This window comes from Triticum dicoccoides, chromosome 7B (assembly GCF_002162155.2).
Source record: "Triticum dicoccoides isolate Atlit2015 ecotype Zavitan chromosome 7B, WEW_v2.0, whole genome shotgun sequence".
Taxonomy (NCBI): Eukaryota; Viridiplantae; Streptophyta; class Magnoliopsida; order Poales; family Poaceae; genus Triticum; species Triticum dicoccoides.
In genome coordinates, this window is record NC_041393.1 from 454,133,762 (window position 1) to 454,151,266 (window position 17,505).

The 17,505-nt window shown below is 48.7% G+C and overlaps 2 protein-coding genes across 3 annotated transcripts; both read right to left on the reverse strand.

The window, feature by feature from the left end:
- Positions 1–4,930: 4,930 nt before the first annotated feature.
- Positions 4,931–10,190, reverse strand: LOC119335181 (putative F-box/FBD/LRR-repeat protein At1g78760). The gene is made up of 4 exons (XM_037607345.1): positions 9,957–10,190; positions 8,894–9,800; positions 5,526–5,681; positions 4,931–5,438 (listed from the first exon to the last, which is right to left on the reverse strand). The coding sequence occupies exons 2-4, from the start codon at positions 9,749–9,751 to the stop codon at positions 5,250–5,252; spliced, it is 1,203 nt and encodes a 400-aa protein (XP_037463242.1). The 5' UTR covers positions 9,752–9,800; positions 9,957–10,190; the 3' UTR covers positions 4,931–5,249.
- Positions 10,191–13,947: 3,757 nt separating this feature from the next.
- On the reverse strand, positions 13,948–16,658 carry LOC119337238 (F-box/FBD/LRR-repeat protein At2g26030-like). Of its 2 annotated transcripts, none has more exons than XM_037609356.1 (4): positions 16,578–16,658; positions 15,513–16,424; positions 14,670–14,825; positions 13,948–14,549 (listed from the first exon to the last, which is right to left on the reverse strand). In XM_037609356.1, the coding sequence occupies exons 2-4, from the start codon at positions 16,374–16,376 to the stop codon at positions 14,451–14,453; spliced, it is 1,119 nt and encodes a 372-aa protein (XP_037465253.1). In that variant the 5' UTR covers positions 16,377–16,424; positions 16,578–16,658; the 3' UTR covers positions 13,948–14,450. The 2 variants fall into 2 exon arrangements, with proteins under 2 accessions (XP_037465253.1, XP_037465252.1); XM_037609355.1 differs by having other exon boundaries at positions 13,948–14,580.
- Positions 16,659–17,505: the final 847 nt, after the last annotated feature.

A 17,505-nucleotide genomic window follows, 5' to 3' on the forward strand; every position in this document is an offset into this window, starting at 1 on the left:
TATTGTTGACATCACCCAAAGGTGAATACATTTGGAGGCAACATTATAAGCCTCAATCTTTCTCTGTGTCTGATTAAAACTTCATAACCACAAGTATTGTGTGAGTGTTTGCAATTGTAGAAGACTATATGATAGTTGAGTATGTGAAGTTTGCTAAATCAAAGCTCTGACATAGACTCTTCCTGAAAGTAAGATGAATTGCAATTGTTTGATGACTAAGAATGAAGTTTGCTAGTTTTCAAGAAAGTTTATGGTCTATGCTTTGACATGTGAATTGCTTGTTACTTTATCGTGAGAAGTTTTATGAGATGAACTACTGTTATGACATATTATCATGCTAGAAAAGGTGATTGAAATTATCATTGATCAAACTTGTGCACCTTCTAGCATTCACACTTCATAAATTCTTTCTTTTATCATTACCTACTCGATGACGAGTAGGAATTAAGCTTGGGGATGCTGATACGTCTCCAACGTATCTATAATTTATGAAGCATTCATGCTATATTACTATGTGTTTTGAATGATTATGGGCTTTATTATACACTTTTATATTACTTTTGGGACTAACCTATTAACCGGAGGCCCAGCCCATATTGCTGTTTTATTGCCTGTTTCAGTATTTCGAGGAAAAGGAATATCAAACAGAGTCCAAACGGAACGAAACCTTCGGCAGCGTGATTTTTTGGAAGAATATCATCCAGGAGACTTGGAGTTCACGTCAGAAGAGCCTCGAGGAGGCCACGAGATAGGAGGGCGCCCCCCCCCCCTACTGGGCGCGCCCCTTGTCTCGTGGGCCCCTCGAGCACCTCCCGACCGACTTCTTTCGCCTATATAAGCCTACGTACCCTGAAACCATCGGAAATCAAGATAGATCGGGAGTTCCGCCGCCGCAAGTCTCTGTAGCCACCAAAAACCTCTCGGGAGCCCGTTCCGGCACCCTGCCGGAGGGGGGATCCTTCACTGGTGGCCATCTTCATCATCCCGGCGCTCTCCATGACGAGAAGGGAGTAGTTCACCCTCGGGGATGAGGGTATGTACCAGTAGCTATGTGTTTGATCTCTCTCTCTCTCGTATTCTCTCTCGTGTTCCCTCTATGGCACGATCTTGATGTATCCTGAGCTTTGCTATTGTAGTTGGATCTTATGATGTTTCTCCCCCTCTACTCTCTTGAAATGAATTGAGTTTCCCCTTTAAAGTTATCTTATCGGATTGAGTCTTTTATGAGAACACTTGATGTATGTCTTGCTATGTTTATCTGTGGTGACAATGGGATATCATGTGCCTCTTGATGTATGTTTTGGTGACCAACTTGCGGGTTCCACCCATGAACCTATGCATAGGGGTTGGCACACGTTCTTGACTCTCCGATAGAAACTTTGGGGCACTCTTTGAAGTACTTTGTGTTGGTTGGATAAATCTGAGATTGTGTGATGCATATCGTATAATCATGCCCACGGATACTTGAGGTGACAATGAAGTATCTAGGTGACATTAGGGTTTTGGTTGATTTGTGTCGTAAGGTGTTATTCTAGTACGAACTCTTTTATAGATTGATCCGAAAGAATAACTTTGAGGTGGTTTCGTACCCTACCATAATCTCTAAGTTTGTTCTCCGCTATTAGTGGCTTTGGAGTGACTCTTTGTTGCATGTTGAGGACTTGTTATATGATCTATCTATGTTATTATTGTTGAGAGAACTTGCACTAGTGAAAGTATGAACCCTAGGCCTTGTTTCCTATAATTGCAATACCGTTTACGCTCACTTTTACCACTTGTTACCTTGCTGTTTTTATAATTTCAGATTACAAATACCTTTATCTACCATCTATTTTGCACTTGTATCACAATCTCTTTGCCGAACTAGTGCACCTATACAATTTACCATTGTATTGGGTGTGTTGGGGACACAAGAGACTCTTTGTTATTTGGTTGCAGGGTTGTTTGAGAGAGACCATCTTCATCCTACGCCTCCTACGGATTGATAAACCTAAGGTCATCCACTTGAGGAAAATTTGCTACTGTCCTACAAACCTGTGCACTTGCAGGCCCAACAACGTCTACAAGAAGAAGGTTGTGTAGTAGACATCAATAGTCGACCGATAAAATCGACTAATCGGCTGATTCCCAATTAATCTCTAATCCCCAGCTAACCGAGACGATAATGATAAGCGATATCCTCAACGTTGGTTCCAGCTGCCGGGACCGCGGGGATCCAGCACTAGAGGACCTGAGCGCCCGATGAGACGACGCTATGGCGGCACGGCGGAGGATCCGTGCGTCGGCCGGGCATTGTCCTCCCGGGAGCGGCGGAGTGCAATGCGGACTGCCATTGCCTCCTCGAACCCACACGGATGATACCCCAGTCGAAGGATCTGGACTGGTCGGAGTCTGATCCGCTGTCTGCCGTGGTGGAGAAGGCCGGAATCCGTCGGAGGTGAGCTCGGGTGACGAAGAGGAGTGGAGTGAAGTGGCTAGGGTTTGCTCTCGCGAGCGGATGGGGACGGATATAAGTGGAGCCGGGTGGACCAGCATGGGCCGGGTCCGATGTGACGGGCGTGCCCGGGCGCCCTCATATCCACCCCATATTTGGACTGGATATGAGGGGTGCCGGTCAGCCCGGACGTTTGAGACCCGTTTGAGACGTCCGTCTGGATCAAATAAACATGACCAGTAAGTGACCAGACGTATGAGGTGGGTTTGAGAGGTCCGGCTGTAGATACTCTAACTTTGCTTTTAATTTACACGAAAAAGCACGTCTAGACCGCTCGAAAGACCAATACAGTCCCGCGTTGAATGACACAATAGATCCGAACAGCACGATCCAAACGTGTCCGGACGGTTTGCGGGTTTAGCAAGATGCCCCTGTAGCATTGCTCCGCCGTCGAATCGGATCCTCTGCTTCTGCTAAGGTCATCAGTCAAAGTCATGTCACGGCCGACTGCTCGGTTGATTCGGGGATAGGCTGTGGACATGGTGCAAAACGCTGGTACTGTTGAAAACCAGTACGGTACGGACCCGGCGTCCAGGTGACCGGATAGTACGGGACACGTTCGCATCTCCGAATCCAGCCGAGAAGTCAAACCCGAGTCGAAAATACTGCACCTACCACGCTCAACCTGAATACGAAAGCAATCCGCAGCTCTGCTGCGTCTATATATATTCAACAGAAGCAGGCCTCCAGAGAAAGTCGAGCAGCACGGAAAGCGTTCTATCGTAGGGCTGCCACCGCGTCGAACAGAACTCCCGGTGATCAGAGACGCCGCCGCAGCAGCAGCAAGTCCCGTCCGCCGGCATGGACGACGGCGCCGCCGTCGTCCGGTCGGTTTGGGCCGACAACTTCAAGGCCGAGTCCGCCGTCTTCTGCCAGATCGCGCCGCACGCCACGCACGTCGCGCTGAACGTGCAGTACCCGGGCTGCGTGTTCCGCGGCGACGGCCGGAAAAGCCACTACGACATGACCGCCGAGGAGCGGTACCAGGTGGTCCGAGCCAACGTGGCCCTCCTGAAGCCGCTCCAGGTGGGGCTCGCCATCCGCACCGACGACGGCGGGCGGTTCGCGTGGGAGTTCAACCTGCGCGGGTTCGACGTCGCCTCGGACCTCGACGCGAGGGACCCCGACTCCATCGCCTACCTCGCCCGCTGCGGGGTCGACTTCGGCCGGCTTCCCGAGTCCGGCATCCACGGGCACGAGCTCCGCCGGATGCTGCGGGCCTCCGGCCTGCTCGGGGCCCGGGCGTCGTGGGCGACGTTCGCCGGCGCGTACCACGTCGGCTACTTCGTGACCATGATGTCCGGCGAGAAGCTTCCGGGCGACGTGGACGCCTTCATGGAGATGGTGCGTCTGCTCCTCGGGCCGTCCGTGTACGACGTGAAGCGGCTGGCGAGGCAGCACGACCAGAGGTGCGTCGGCGCGCTGAGCCACATCGTGAAGCAGCTCGGCGTGGTGCAGCCCGATGAGCCGAAGCCGACGCCCGCCGGCACAGGTAGCACGCTGGCGCTCCTGGCTTTCGAGACGTTGAAGGAGAAGCTTGGCGCCAACGCGGAGAAGTACCGCGGCCAACTGTGTGGGCTTCAGGCTGTTTAACGATATAACACAAGACCAACCGATGTGTTGCAATAATAACCCAAAGCAGATGATTATTAAGTGTACGTACTATTTTTTAGTAGTCAGCCGCTAAAAGCATTCATCTTATTCGTAGGAGCGCAAGTGCATTGATCTCGACTGGATATGATGTATACGTGACTTTCTTGTAGTTTTGCATTTATTTGAAATACAGAAAATCCGATTGACGTTTTGTATGAATTAAATATGTATTTCATTTTTAGAAGAGGTTGGCTTATATCAGTAATCCTATACACCTACGTAATTTTACTGGACCCCCAGGCCCCCACCCTTCCTCTGATTTTCACCCCGGTGGGGCCCATCCTCTCCCCTATTCCCAATCACAAAACTCCACATAAGCGTATACGTAAAAACCTTACCTAACCTTGCGTGGGTGTAGCATTGACCATCAGTGATATATGCACATATGTAACCATGTGACATACTCCCTCCGTCCCAAAATAAGTGACTCAACTTTGTACTAAAGGGAGTATATAGTAATCAATTCAAACTATTCAAAAGTATATGCATATATGTATCTATGTATGTAATCGAATGAAGGGAATACTATGTTTATGAATGAAATGCAATTCAAGGGTGCGTGGTTTAGAGGAATATCATATGAAGTTGAGCTGCACATAAGGTACGTAGGTTCAAAGATTGACATGACATGAAGCATTTTTGTTTCAAAAAAAAGAGCAGAAAAGGCAACATCAAGTTTTGTGCAGCCATCAGCCATGCATCTCAGATCAACAACATCACAAAAATCTGAATGAGCTAATAGAACATTTACTAGAAAAGTATCCTCGGAGATTTGGACCAATATAAACTCCAACCAGAACAAGCAATTTTGCACGTCTCATGTAGTGTAACGTTCTACCAGAATGGCACCACATAGGAAAATGACATCCAAGTCATATGTTTCTTTTGGTTCACCATCAGCAGAACATGCTTCAAAATCATCACTACTGTATGAAAAAGGCAAGGGCAGCAAACACACATGCTATGTTCATTCCAACTAAAACAGAGCGAGCGAATATAGATCCAATAGGAAATAATGTTTGCCTGAGATGACATGCCAATGTGTGATTCCATGTAATTTCACCTGTAGTGGGACCTGAATCATCAAATGCCTCCATTGGCCTTAGTCCTCATAAATGACACGCATCTGATCAGGCCTTATGCCACTATCAAGCAAGAACTGATTCACCCAAGGTAGCAGCTCATTTCCCTCCGAGCATATGATTTCAACAATCTCAAGCTGCTCACATGTAAATGATCTATCCTCCAGCTCGCCAGTGATTGCACGTATAACCCCATTTTCATACCAATGCTGGCAAATAAAAAGGAACAGTTTTATCTTTACAGTAAATGCACCAACATTGATTGAAGGATAAATGCTACGGAGAAGACCATATACCTCGTTTAGTTCAAGAGTTAGCTTCTTAAGACTAGGTGAGTTCTGAAGGAAGACTATCAGTGCATAGAAATCCCCATGCACACACCAACTATGAAGCGTCAGGTCTGTAAGATTACGAAATGTTGGGCACCATCTGTAATTCTTTTCAATCTCCACCTGCAAATGATTGAAAGGATTAAGACAGAACATTAAACCCATTATGTTCTTCCATTTCTTTTTTCTGCTTCAACGAAACTTGCCAAAATATCTGGAGGGAGTTAACAAAATGTGATTACTCTTCTGACCGTGCGCCGTTGAAAATCTTAAGAGCTATAGCTTTGGAGCACATTGAATATGAATAAATCACAGCACAAATAGAGATCATGTTAAACAAAATAACTGTATTAGGGCATCTCCAGCCGTTCGGCCCCCCAGGGCGCCTAAATAGAGCGGCCTGGGGGCGTGCCGGCGCTAGTTCGGCCCTTGGGGGCGACCTAGCTCCCAGTCACGCCCCCACGCGCCGGCCCCAGGATGCGGAAAATTTAAACTTGGTCGTTCCCGCTCTCAAAAGACGCCGCAAATCCGGCGATCGGACGTAGTCTGGCGTTACAAAAAACAGAGCGCCGCCGCCGCAAGTTCGCGTGCGCAACGATTCACTCGGCGGGGTCGGCTCCAGGCGTTGGCGGAGTCAGCGTGCGCGGGCTCGTCGGTGTCGGAGCTGCTTCGGTGCTGGGCTGCGTCGGCGCGGCTTCGGCACTGCTGGGCGGCGATGTAGAGGCGTCGTTCGGGCTTGGCGTCCGTGTGGTCGTGGGCGTCGTCGGCGTCGTTAGCGTTGCCGTCGGCAGCTCGTTCAGAATGAGGCCGCGCTGCACCAGGTACCACGCCTTGAGCTTCTCGTCGTTGCTCTGGAGCATGTCCGCCCCGCCCATCAGAAAAGCCATGTCGGTGTTCCTCTTCTTCGTGGTGACGTTCGTCCGGAGCAGGTCGAGCTTGATGGCGTTGTTCTTCATTAGCGACGACCACCGCGCCTCAGTCTTCTCTTCGCGTAGGACGGCCCGGGCCTGGGCGTCGGCGAGGCAATGCTCGATGGACTCCTGCACTCGTGCGGTTGCCGCGTCGGCGCTTTTCCCCTTCTTTGCCAATTTGTGGCCGTCCGACCGCCCCTCTGACGCGCCCGGAGTCGTCGCGTACGGCTTGTATGTCTCCTTGGCCTTGTCGAGGGCACGTCGGACTTCCGCCCACTTCTCGCACTTGTCAATGCGCTTGTAGACGTGGAGGTGCTTGAAGTCGGCGTCTTGGTTGTCGCCCCGATACATGGCGAACATACGCAGCAGCTGCGCGGAGGGACGAACAGTTGGCGGGCGGCGGGCGTAGGGGACGAAGATATGCGGGCGAACGGCGTGCGTACCTGATCCTCAACGCTGGCGCCGCTCTCCAGGCGAGCCGCGACCTCCTCGACGATTCCATGCCATTTGTTGCACGCCAACTGGATACGCCCCCAATGGTTCGCCATCGCCTTGGAGCCGCGCTGCATGTAGACGCCTTTGAAGTAGGGGTCGACGAGCTTCCGCTCGTCGAACTCGGCCTTGATGCGGTCCCAGTACGTCTCCAAGCTCTGGTTCGCGCCGGTGGTCGGGTCGAGGCAGACGACTTTCCATGCTTCAGCGAGGCATTCCTCCTCCTTGTACGTCCACTTGATGCGCGGTTCGCCTGACCTAGCCGCCCGCTTCTTCTTCTTCTGGTGCCCCTTCGTCGGAACAGGAGCCGGCTCCTCCTCCTCCTCCTCCTCCTCGTCCTCCTCCTCCTCCTCGGGTTCCTGCTTGTCGTCGTCGTAGACGTAGCCGAGCTCGGCCTCCATGTCACCGCTGAGGTCCACTACCTCGTCCTGGGTGGCGAACCCGGGAGACGCGGCGGCCGCGGTCGATCCTGTCGCGATGATGTCGTCCATGTCGGCTCCCGTGTCGTCGGCGTCGCCGAGGTGCGAGAAGGGTAGCGGTCCACGGTAGAGATGGGGCGTCGGTGTGGACGCGTAGGCGGCGGGCGGCGAGTAGTTGTATGGAGGGTACTGCACGCCGACGAAGGCGGGCGAGGGCGTGCGCGTAGCGGGGTGACCATGAGGGAAGGTCACGTTTGGGTTGAACCCACCGTGCGCGTCGCCGTCGGCGTAGCCGGGCGACGATGAACCCCATGGAGATCCGGCGCCTTGCTGTCCCCAGGGCGCGTACTGGGCGTGGCTGACGACGGGTGGATTCATCCCCGCCTGGTCGACCGATGAGGAAGACGCCGCCGCGCGCGCCGCGTTGTCGCGGGCCTTCTTGGCTATGGCCCTGTTCCGCCTGTCGGCGGTGACTGCTTCGCGCCGCTGAACTTCCACCCTCCACTCGGCGTTCGACAAGCCCGGTGGCTTCGATGGCGGCGCCCTCGGCTTCCTCTGCTTCGGCTGGGCCACGACGCCAGTCGCGGTTGCCGCCGCGCGCGGCATGGCGTACTTCTTCGGCGGCATGGCGTACTTCTTCGCGGCGAGCGGGAGGGGGTTTGGCGGGAGAAAGGGAGAGAATGGCGGGAGGAAGGCGAGAGATGCGAGGGAAAAGCGTCAAGAAACGGCGGGAAAAGGCCCTCGGGTCGCCTCCAGGGCGGGCCCACGCGCCTTTTTCGCTTGTGCCGGTTCCCCAAGCGCCCCCCAGGGCGCCGGGTTCGGCCTGGGTCCGCCGGCACCAGTTTTGGCCCGAGCCGGCGAAAAACGGGCTTCTGGGGGCGCGACTGGGGCCTTTTTTTGGCGCCGGCGCGGCAAAATCGTCTGGGGAGGGCCTGTTGGGGGCGCGGCTGGAGATGCCCTTAGACAATCATATACTTATTTTCTGTTCCTCGATAGTCATGGAGCACGTGTGATTAAATCAGCATGGTTGCGTCACATGATAATCTGTTGCTTTGGTCCAATCTGTTTGTAGGAGTTGGCAATGATGGTAACAATTGCTGAAGCACTTTACATTAGTATATGCTGATGAAGCTATATTATAACCCAGTTATTGCACTAAGAATGAGCATATGCAACTAAAAAAAAGCATATGAAATGAGATATTTTGGTCAACAATTATAATCCACTTATTGCTCCAGTTTAGTATGAAAACCTTAGATAGTTTGGTCAGTAATTTGATGAATCTACAAAATGGGCATATGAAATGGAATGTCTTGAGTGTAGACAGCATTAGTCATCCTATCAAGTGGTTAGGTTTGCACTTATGGTACGCAATGACTCTTCCAGTTTAACAATAAAGACAAAAAATGTGCTTACATGGCAGATTATATAGTATAGGTTAATATCTAGAGAAACGCGATCTACCAAAAAAAAGAAGGTTTCATAAACAGGCGTGTTAAACCTAGCAGCTCACCTTTTCGACGCCATAACAGAGGTCCAAACTTCTAACATGAGAGAGCTCTCCAAGAAACTGCTTGATATCATCAGCATTACAATTACTGATTAACCCCCGTACAAGTACGATTGACGCCGTCTCTAGAGATGTCATGTTCTTTAGTATAGGTAGCCTGGGCCCAGAAGGACTCCCGTCGACAGACAGAGAAATGAGCTTTGGAGCAGAAATAGAAGGCTGGTGATCATGCTCAGGTCCGTGGATAATGTCATCAGTGAGGGTCAAATACTTCAGTGTATTGGAGAAAATATCACGGTGCTGAATGCTGGTATTCGATACGAATAGATCCTCCAATACTGGGCAGCCCATGTCGAGGTGCTTAAAGAAACCTTGGAGCAGAAAAGCATGGCAGATGTGCAGTCTTTTCAAGTACGCTGAAGTGAATACCGCAGGAGCGACATGCAAACGATCGTTGTAATCTACAACCTTGACAGCCTGAGCCTTGTACTGTAACGCATGGGCGATCCATAGGTTGGCATCGGCGGAGTCATCTTCAGGGTACTCGGTGTCGGTCGGCAACCTGTACTCGAGCCGGAACGCCTCCAGGTCAACGGGTCTACGGAGCATCAGCAAACGGTTGACGAACTTCTTGAACTCAAAGTCGTCTTCATCATCATCTTCATACGGCACGTCTGCGAATTCCTTGAAAGACACGTCGATGCAGGGCACCCACTGCCAGAGGTCCCGCCAGCGCCGTGCCAGCACGCATGTCTGCACAGCTTCGCGTGAGCGCAGATGGGAGAGAACATGGATGAGGAGCTCGTCCGGGAGGGCGCTGATCCTGTCTTGCATGCTCCCGTCGCCCGACGCCTCCGCCATGGGGTCAGAGCTCGGAGGCGTTTCGTCGAACAGGTTGTGTGCAGGGAGGCTGCAGCAACGGAAACGAACGAATACAAGCCGTGAATTCACAGCTCGGGACAAGATTTGGGACGGCAAGAAAGAAGAGGAACGCGGAGAAACAAATTATCAGGAAAGAAATGTCGAGAGAATCAACGAGGGGAGGTGAAAGGGATCCACAGCATACCTCCGGTGGTGCGCGAGTGCGCTCAACTCTGCCCCACCCCAGCCGGATCCTCCACTAAGGAAAGTCACTGTGCTACAGTGCTCGTCTAGTGTAAAATGAAGAAGGAATGTTAGGGATTATTAGCAGGTTCGAAACTACTGGGCGGACGACAGTGCCCGCCCGAACTATGCACGATGGCTGATTGAACGGCTTGATACAGTATATCTTGTGTAAATGGACGTCTTGATGGGTAGCATCGTGTGTAAATCGTCCATACTTGTCGTGTGTATAGCAGCGTTCTAGCAGGTTATTTACTTTTGATAATTAATGTAGATATAAAAAATCCAAAATCAATTTTATCTCACCATCAATTTGCTTGTATGTAATTACTATGAATGTACATCCTAGATATGTTATTTAAAAATTAATTTAAGTTATTTTAGTTTTAATTATATGAATTAACAGAAGGAAAGTTAGGATACTGTAACTTCTCTAACATTCTTTGTGTACGTTAGAGGATCCCGTTCCCCCGAATCTGGGTGGAGGCTGTGCCTCGACCCAGCCTTGATAAACAGTAAGCATCGTCACATCAATCGTCTAGTCTTTATTTGCAAAGAGAGCACTGTAATAATTGCCGAGTAAAGTAAAAAGAACACATATACTACGGTTTTTGCGCCTTCCCGAAGAAGCGGTACTCTTTTGGTAACAAAATTACAAATCACCCCGTCAAGTAAAACTACTCCCTACGTCTTAAAATAAATGACTCAAAAAGAGTATTTTACACAGATTTAAAAATACCATAGATTTTTTAAGCGATTCGTGGATTCTGTACAATCAGGCGCATGTATTTGACGGTACCGGGGTCGTACGCAGTCGCGGAGCTACACTTGAAAACCTGGGCAGGCTAAACTAAAGGAAAGTCTCACTGTTTTACTCCGATGACCCATTTTGCTCTCATATCTTGCTGAATTTTCACTGAGCTGGGCGGGCCATAGCACAATATTGCTTGGCCGTAGCTCCGCCAGTGGTCGCACGATGCACGGGAGACTCCCATAAAGTCTGCTGCACAGCTTAACCCCCATCGTAATTTGCATCCATAAAAAGGCTCTCTTCCTTCGTGTCGAGGGTCACCATCTCGCCTCTGGGGCTCACCACTGCGTCGCGTGTGTGCATCTATCAACCCAGTGCCACCCACACACACATCCTTCCCGTGGGCACACATACATTCTCCCTGTGCTGGCAGCCGGCCTGCACCTCGTTGGAGCCTTCACCGTCAGGCCCTAATCTCCCCTCTCTCGGCACCTCGCCAGAAATGCAGTAATTGACGCTTGCATGAAGTAATTCATGCCTACAAATTAAGTGTAATTTATCTTGGAATTTGGAATCCCGACACTGAACCTGCATTTTCACCAAGAGTAAGTAAAGAAATTGTAATCTATATTAAAAAATGCAACCCATTTTATATACTACCACATGTAGGGAGGAAGAAGAGAAGAAGAAAAACAAATCCTAGTTATGCACTCGTCAGCTCCATGCGCCGCCCAAGATTAATATCCCTAACCCAGTGCTACCTCCGGTTTCACTACAACATCGATTGATCTAAGGACGCCTTTGCTCGAGCGCTGGAGGATGAAGGAGGAGGGGAGAAAGAGATGAGCGAGGGACATAAGAGATGAGGGGAGGGGCACAGTGATAGGTGCAGGGGTCTCCCGATCCTTGGAGATGATATTATTTCACATGGTCAAGGAGTGCATTGTGTGTGCAAGATTACCCGCTGACTTCATGCCCTAAGTTATTCTCTAATCCAATTCTTGCATTGCTCATTATTTCCCTTTAATGCGAATGATATACTAGATCTTAATGCATGATTTATATTATTTCACATGATCAACTTCACTCCTACTACTAAAAAAGAATTTATCCTAATTAGAACTTTAATGATGATATCAGGTGCATATCATGGAAAATTGTAGTACTTGGAGAATTTTGTTGGATGACCGAGGATCATCATCTTGTAGCATGGTTCTGGTTTCCTTTTTTTTTCAGCTCAGTTGGCCCTAATACCTACAATTAAGTGCATTCCCTGTCACGAGGTAATTAGTTCCTTTCTTGAGCATTTCTCAATGAAAACTTTAATCCAAGAACTGAACTTGATGAAGGGGATTATATGGGTAGACGAGTCCTAGCTTGCAACTGAAGAAAAGCTCCTTTGCCTTTCATAGCCGCCGCCGGTTCGCCCTGTCCCTGATGGCCTTAGGGCCATGGTTGTGCGGTGGGTCCAGGCCCTTGCCGGCGGGAGGGCTCTGATTTTAGATATCCCTTCGATTTTTGTTTGGGTTTGTATCATGTTCAGGAAGACGAGACAGCGGTGGCTCCCTGAAGATGGAGTAAGGTTCTACCCGCCTAACTCTTGTCTCGGTGGTGTGTCTAGCATCGTCAGTGGGCGTGTGAAGATGTGTCTCCTGCAGATCTGTCCTTGGCGGATTTGTTCGGATCTAGTCGTAGTTCATCTACGTTGGTGTGGCTTTAGGTTGGACCTTCCGATCTACGCTATTCTGCACTGGTGACGTTGTTATTCTACTACATTGGTCCTACGGGGCCTTAGCACGACGACTTCCTGACTGTCTACTACAACAAGTTTTGCTCGACTCCGGCGAGGGAGGGGCGCCTTCGGCTCGCTTCAGTGCTTGTAGTCGTCGCTAGATGGTCTGCGAATCTGAATGTAATTTTTATCATTTCAGATGTTCGTTGTCCTGCCATGATTGAAAATGAATAGAACGGAAGTTTTTCAACAAAAAGAAAAAGTTGATGAAGGGAAAGCACTTAATATATTGTGAATAGTTTCCTGCGACGAATGGAAATTGATGGTTTATCATTTTATATTTTCATGATTTATCAATCTAAATTAAATAGTTGATGTAATTTTAAAATATGTATGGATTTCTTCCGCTTCTAACATTTTTCTATCGATTCGTATTAGTCAAGATGCAACTTGGAATGTCTTCATGATTTTCAACATCCTATTAGTCAAAACGTGCATTGCATGTGCACGCTTGCTAGTTAAGTAAAAATGAACACATGTCCTTACGAACTCGCCCATGCAAAAAAATAAAATTACAATCCAATCCTTGAGGGAGCCTATAAGTCTTCTTTCTCCTGCATCCATCAGTGGTGCGCCGTGTGCATAGCTCGATGCTGCCTCTCGGACTCCGCCTCGAGGGAGCAAACATTTTTTACTCGGGAACTTGTAGACTAGGAGAAGAAAATGCCGAGAAGAGCTCATAGAAACTCCAAGGACCATGCGTTTCGACCGAATCTGGACGGATCCATCAAAAACCTAGACCGATCGGATCACAAAAAACCCGCCGCAGACACAACTCCATGCGCCCTTTGCATGCCGGGGCAGCATACCCTGTTACGCGTTCACCTGAGGATAGTTACGATCGAATGTGAAGTCCCGCCTGAACCTGAGGAGAGCCGAGGCTTGGCCTGGGAGACATGGAGCTGGGGTGGTGGTTTGGTTGCTGTATGCTGCGGCAGAGGTGAGGGACGAGCGGAGAACTTGTGAAGAAGGTCGAGCAGCAGCAAAAGGTTACCGGAACTAGCTATGGGAGCCATTGTTAGCATACAGTTTATTCAGTTTCACATGGCTCATATATAGGCCGGACGACCTGCTGTAGTTGTAGACCGACGAGACTGCGCATCCTTTTCCCTTGGCGTATACGTTTTCTCTTGGCGTATATACAGTTCAGATTCCAGTTGTGTGGATATAAAACCTTGGTGGTCAGACCGTTGCCGTTGCGCATCGGGCATGGCCATAGACTCTGACTCCAGTTGTGTGCATATATGTAACCTGGTCTACATTAACAGCAGAGAAGAACGAGGGCCGTGCATCACAGACTCAACGGGGTCAAGAGGGTACAAGGACAACGTCTTATTCAAGAGACTCACCAGACACGTTCAAGGACAGATTAGAAGAGCCTTTTGCTAGCTCCGCCAACACCACAAGCAAAACACAAGCATTTTCTTTCAGAAACAGCAGAAAAGGCAACATCAAGTTTTCTGCAGTCATCAGCCATGCAACTCAGATCAATAACATCACACATCCATGAAAAAAGTGTCACTGGCGATTTTGAGCCATGTGCATGTATGTCAAATGCAGTGTAATCTTCCCCCACACGAATTATGGCATCGCATGGGAAGATAGCGGTGTGTTTCTTTTGGTTCGCCGGCCGCAGAACATAGTTCAAAACCAACACTATGGGATTCTACTGTGTGAAAAGACAAGGGCAGCAAACACACATGCTATGTTCATTCCAACTAAACCAGAGCGAGCGAATATAGATCCAAGGGGAAGCAATGTTTGCCTGCCATGTGATATGCCAATGAGTGATTCCATGTAATTTCACCTGTAGTGGGACTTGAAACAATCGGATGACTCGCATCGGCCTTAGTTCTGGTGACTGACACGCATCTGATCAGGCCTTATGCCACTCTCTTCTACCAAAAACTGATTCAACCCAAGTAGCAGCAGCTCATTTCCCTTCGAGCATATGATTTCGACAATCTCAAGCTGTTCACATGTAAACGATCTATCCTCCAGCTCGCCGATGACTGCAGATACAACCTCGTTGTGATATCGTGGCTGGCAATTAAAAGAGAACAGTTTCATCTTTACTGTGCATGCACAAACTTTCACTGAAGGATAAATGCAATGGAGAAGACGGTATATACCTCGTTTAGTTTAAGAGTTAGCTTCTTCAGATTAGGTGAGTTCTGAAGGAAGACTATCATGGCATATAAGTCCGCATGCATGCACCACCTATCAAGGGTCAGGTTTGTAAGATTGTTGAATGTTGGGCACCATCCGTGATTATTTTTCACCTCCAGCTGCAAATGATTCAAATGTTAAGACACAACATAAACCCATGCCGTATTCTTCAATTTCTTTTTTCTGCTTCAACCAAACTTGCCAAAAATATAAGGAGGGAGTTAACATAATATGATTACGTTTCTGATTGGTTGCCGTTGAAAATCTTAGAACTATAGCTTTGGAGCAAATTGGATATGAAAGAAAAAAAATCACAGCACAAACAGAGATCATCTTAACAAAATAACCATATTAGACAATGATATACTTATTTTTGTTCATCGATAGAGCCATGGAGCACATGTGATTAAAACATCATGGTTGCTTCACATGATAATCTGTTGCACTGGTCCAATTTGTTTGTAGGAGTTAGCAATAATGGTTTCAGCAATTGCTGAGGCCCTTCACATTAGTATATGCTGAAGCTACATTGTAACTCAGTTATTGTACTAGTTTTATATCATGAGAAAACTAAGATACTCTGGTCAACAATTTGATGAATCAACAAATGAGCATACGAAATGGAATGAGTGGAGACCAGACAGCACTGGTCATCCTATCAAGAGGTTTGATTTGCACTTATGCTATGTAATGAATCATCTAGTATAACTCGGAAGGACGAAGAAAAAAACATGCTTAGGTTGCAGATTTTGGTATGGATAAATATCTCAAGATCAATGTAATCTACAAAAAACCAAGAAGCATACCTGTCTATCCCCATAATAGAAATCCAAACTTCTAACACCAGAGAGGCCCCCGAGAAACTGCCTGATACCATCAGCATCACAAGTTGTGATATCTCCTTCTGAAAGCAATACTGATGCAGTCTCTAGTGATGACATGTTCTTTAGTATAGGTAGCCTGGCCCCGGAAGGACACTCTTCGACGGACAGAGAAATGAGGCTTGGAGCAGAAATAGAGACTTGGGCATCGTGCTCAAATGAGAATGAGAACCCGATAGCATCAGAGAGGATCAAAACCTTGAGTGTGTCGGAGAAAATGTCAAGGTCCTCAATGTCGCAGGTCGATAGGAAGAGATATTCCAATGCTGGGCAGCCTTTCCGGAGGCGGTCAAAGAAACCTCGGATCAGTTGAGCATTGGTAATGTGCAGTCTTTTCAAGTACGTTGAAGTGAATACCGAGGGAAGAAGCTGTAGAAGTTCGCTTTGATTGACAATCTTGACAGTCTGAGCCTTGTACTGTAACGCATGGCGGATCCATAGGTTGGCTTCATCAGACTTAGCACTGAGCCGGCTGACCCCGACCACCAAGCTGTACTCCAGATGGAACTCCTTCAGGTCTACGCGTTCACGGAGAATCAGCAAATGGTTCACAAACATCTTGAACATCTCCTCACGCTCCAAGTCGTTTGCAGCAGCCCTGTCCTCAAATTCCTCGAAAGACACGTCGATGCAGGTCACCGACCGCCAGAGGTATCGCCAGCGCCGTGCCAGCACGCATGTCTGCACAGCTTCGCGTGAGCGCAGGTGGGAGAGAATATGGATGAGGAGATCGTCCGGGAGGGCGCTGATCCTGTCTTCCATGCTCCCGTCGCCCGACGCCTCCGCCATGGGGTCAGAGCTCAGAGGCGTTCCGTCGAACAGGTGGTGTGCAGGGGGCTGCAGCAACGAAAATGAAGAAATACAAGCCGTAAATCCGCAGCTCGGGACAAGATTTGGGACGGCAGGAAAAAGAGGAACGCAGAGAAACAAATCCAGAAAAGAAATGTCGAGAGAATCAACGAGGAGAGGCGAGAGGAATCAAGAGCATACCTGCGGTGGTGCGCGAGGGCGCTCAACTGCGTCCACCGCACAGCCGGGTGGAGGCAAATGCACAGCCACAGCCTTGATGAGTAAGCATCCAGTCTTTATTTCGAAAGAGAGTAACCACCGGTCTAAAATGTGACCACCTGATGAATGACATGTGGCATTCACAAATCACAAAGCATCTAATCTCTCCCCCCTGATTTCAGGTGGGGGGTGGGGTGGATGCTTTGTGATTTATGAATGTCACGTGTCATCCATCAGAATGGGTCTCACCTGCTAATCCGTGAGACCTGGTCTCATAGTTTTTTTCCCCTACCGAGTAAAGTGAAAAGAATACCGGAGAGTTTCCGTTTTTCTAGAGAAGTTATTTTCTTTCAAAAGGGCCCAAGGCGATAAAAAACATAAGTCCTTACAAACTTATCCATACAAAAGTGTAAAGCTGCATTTCAATTCTTGGGGAGCCTAAGTCTTTTTTTCTCATGCATCCATTGGCTTCGCGCCGTGAGCATAGCTCGATGCCATCTCTGGCCTCTGCCTCGACGAAGCAAACTCTTTTGAAGCCACGAGCTTGTAAAAGCAGCGGTCAGAAAGTCATTGATGTAGACCGACGACCATTATCCATGAATCAAATCATCGCCCCGAAAAAGAAAACGCCGATAAGGGCATGTAGAAACTCCAAAAATCATTAAATTCGGATGAATCTAGACATATCCACCGAAAACCTAAATAGGTCGGACCCCGAAAGACCCACCGAAGACAAAACTTCACACACCCTTTGTTGGAGAATCATCCCACAAGTAAACTATAAATCAACTATACTAATTCACATAGGTTTCGGATTACCAGATTTTCTAAGATTTTCTAAGTGATTTGGTGATTTCTGAGCAATCGACGCATGTATTTCCTCTAAGATCTGGTGTACAACTTAACTCCA

What these genes read in the sequence shown, in the direction of transcription:
- LOC119337238 (XM_037609355.1), bottom strand. Translation starts at nt 16,376, where the DNA reads ATGGCGGAGGCGTCGGGCGACGGGAGCATGGAAGACAGGATCAGCGCC. An exon ending in TCTATTATGGGGATAGACAG is followed by an intron (nt 14,826 to 15,512) that starts GTATGCTTCTTG and finishes AATCATTTGCAG; the next exon opens with CTGGAGGTGAAAAATAATCA. An exon ending in TAACTCTTAAACTAAACGAG is followed by an intron (nt 14,581 to 14,669) that starts GTATATACCGTC and finishes TTTAATTGCCAG; the next exon opens with CCACGATATCACAACGAGGT.
- LOC119335181 (XM_037607345.1), bottom strand. Translation starts at nt 9,751, where the DNA reads ATGGCGGAGGCGTCGGGCGACGGGAGCATGCAAGACAGGATCAGCGCC. An exon ending in TCTGTTATGGCGTCGAAAAG is followed by an intron (nt 5,682 to 8,893) that starts GTGAGCTGCTAG and finishes AATCATTTGCAG; the next exon opens with GTGGAGATTGAAAAGAATTA. An exon ending in TAACTCTTGAACTAAACGAG is followed by an intron (nt 5,439 to 5,525) that starts GTATATGGTCTT and finishes TTTATTTGCCAG; the next exon opens with CATTGGTATGAAAATGGGGT.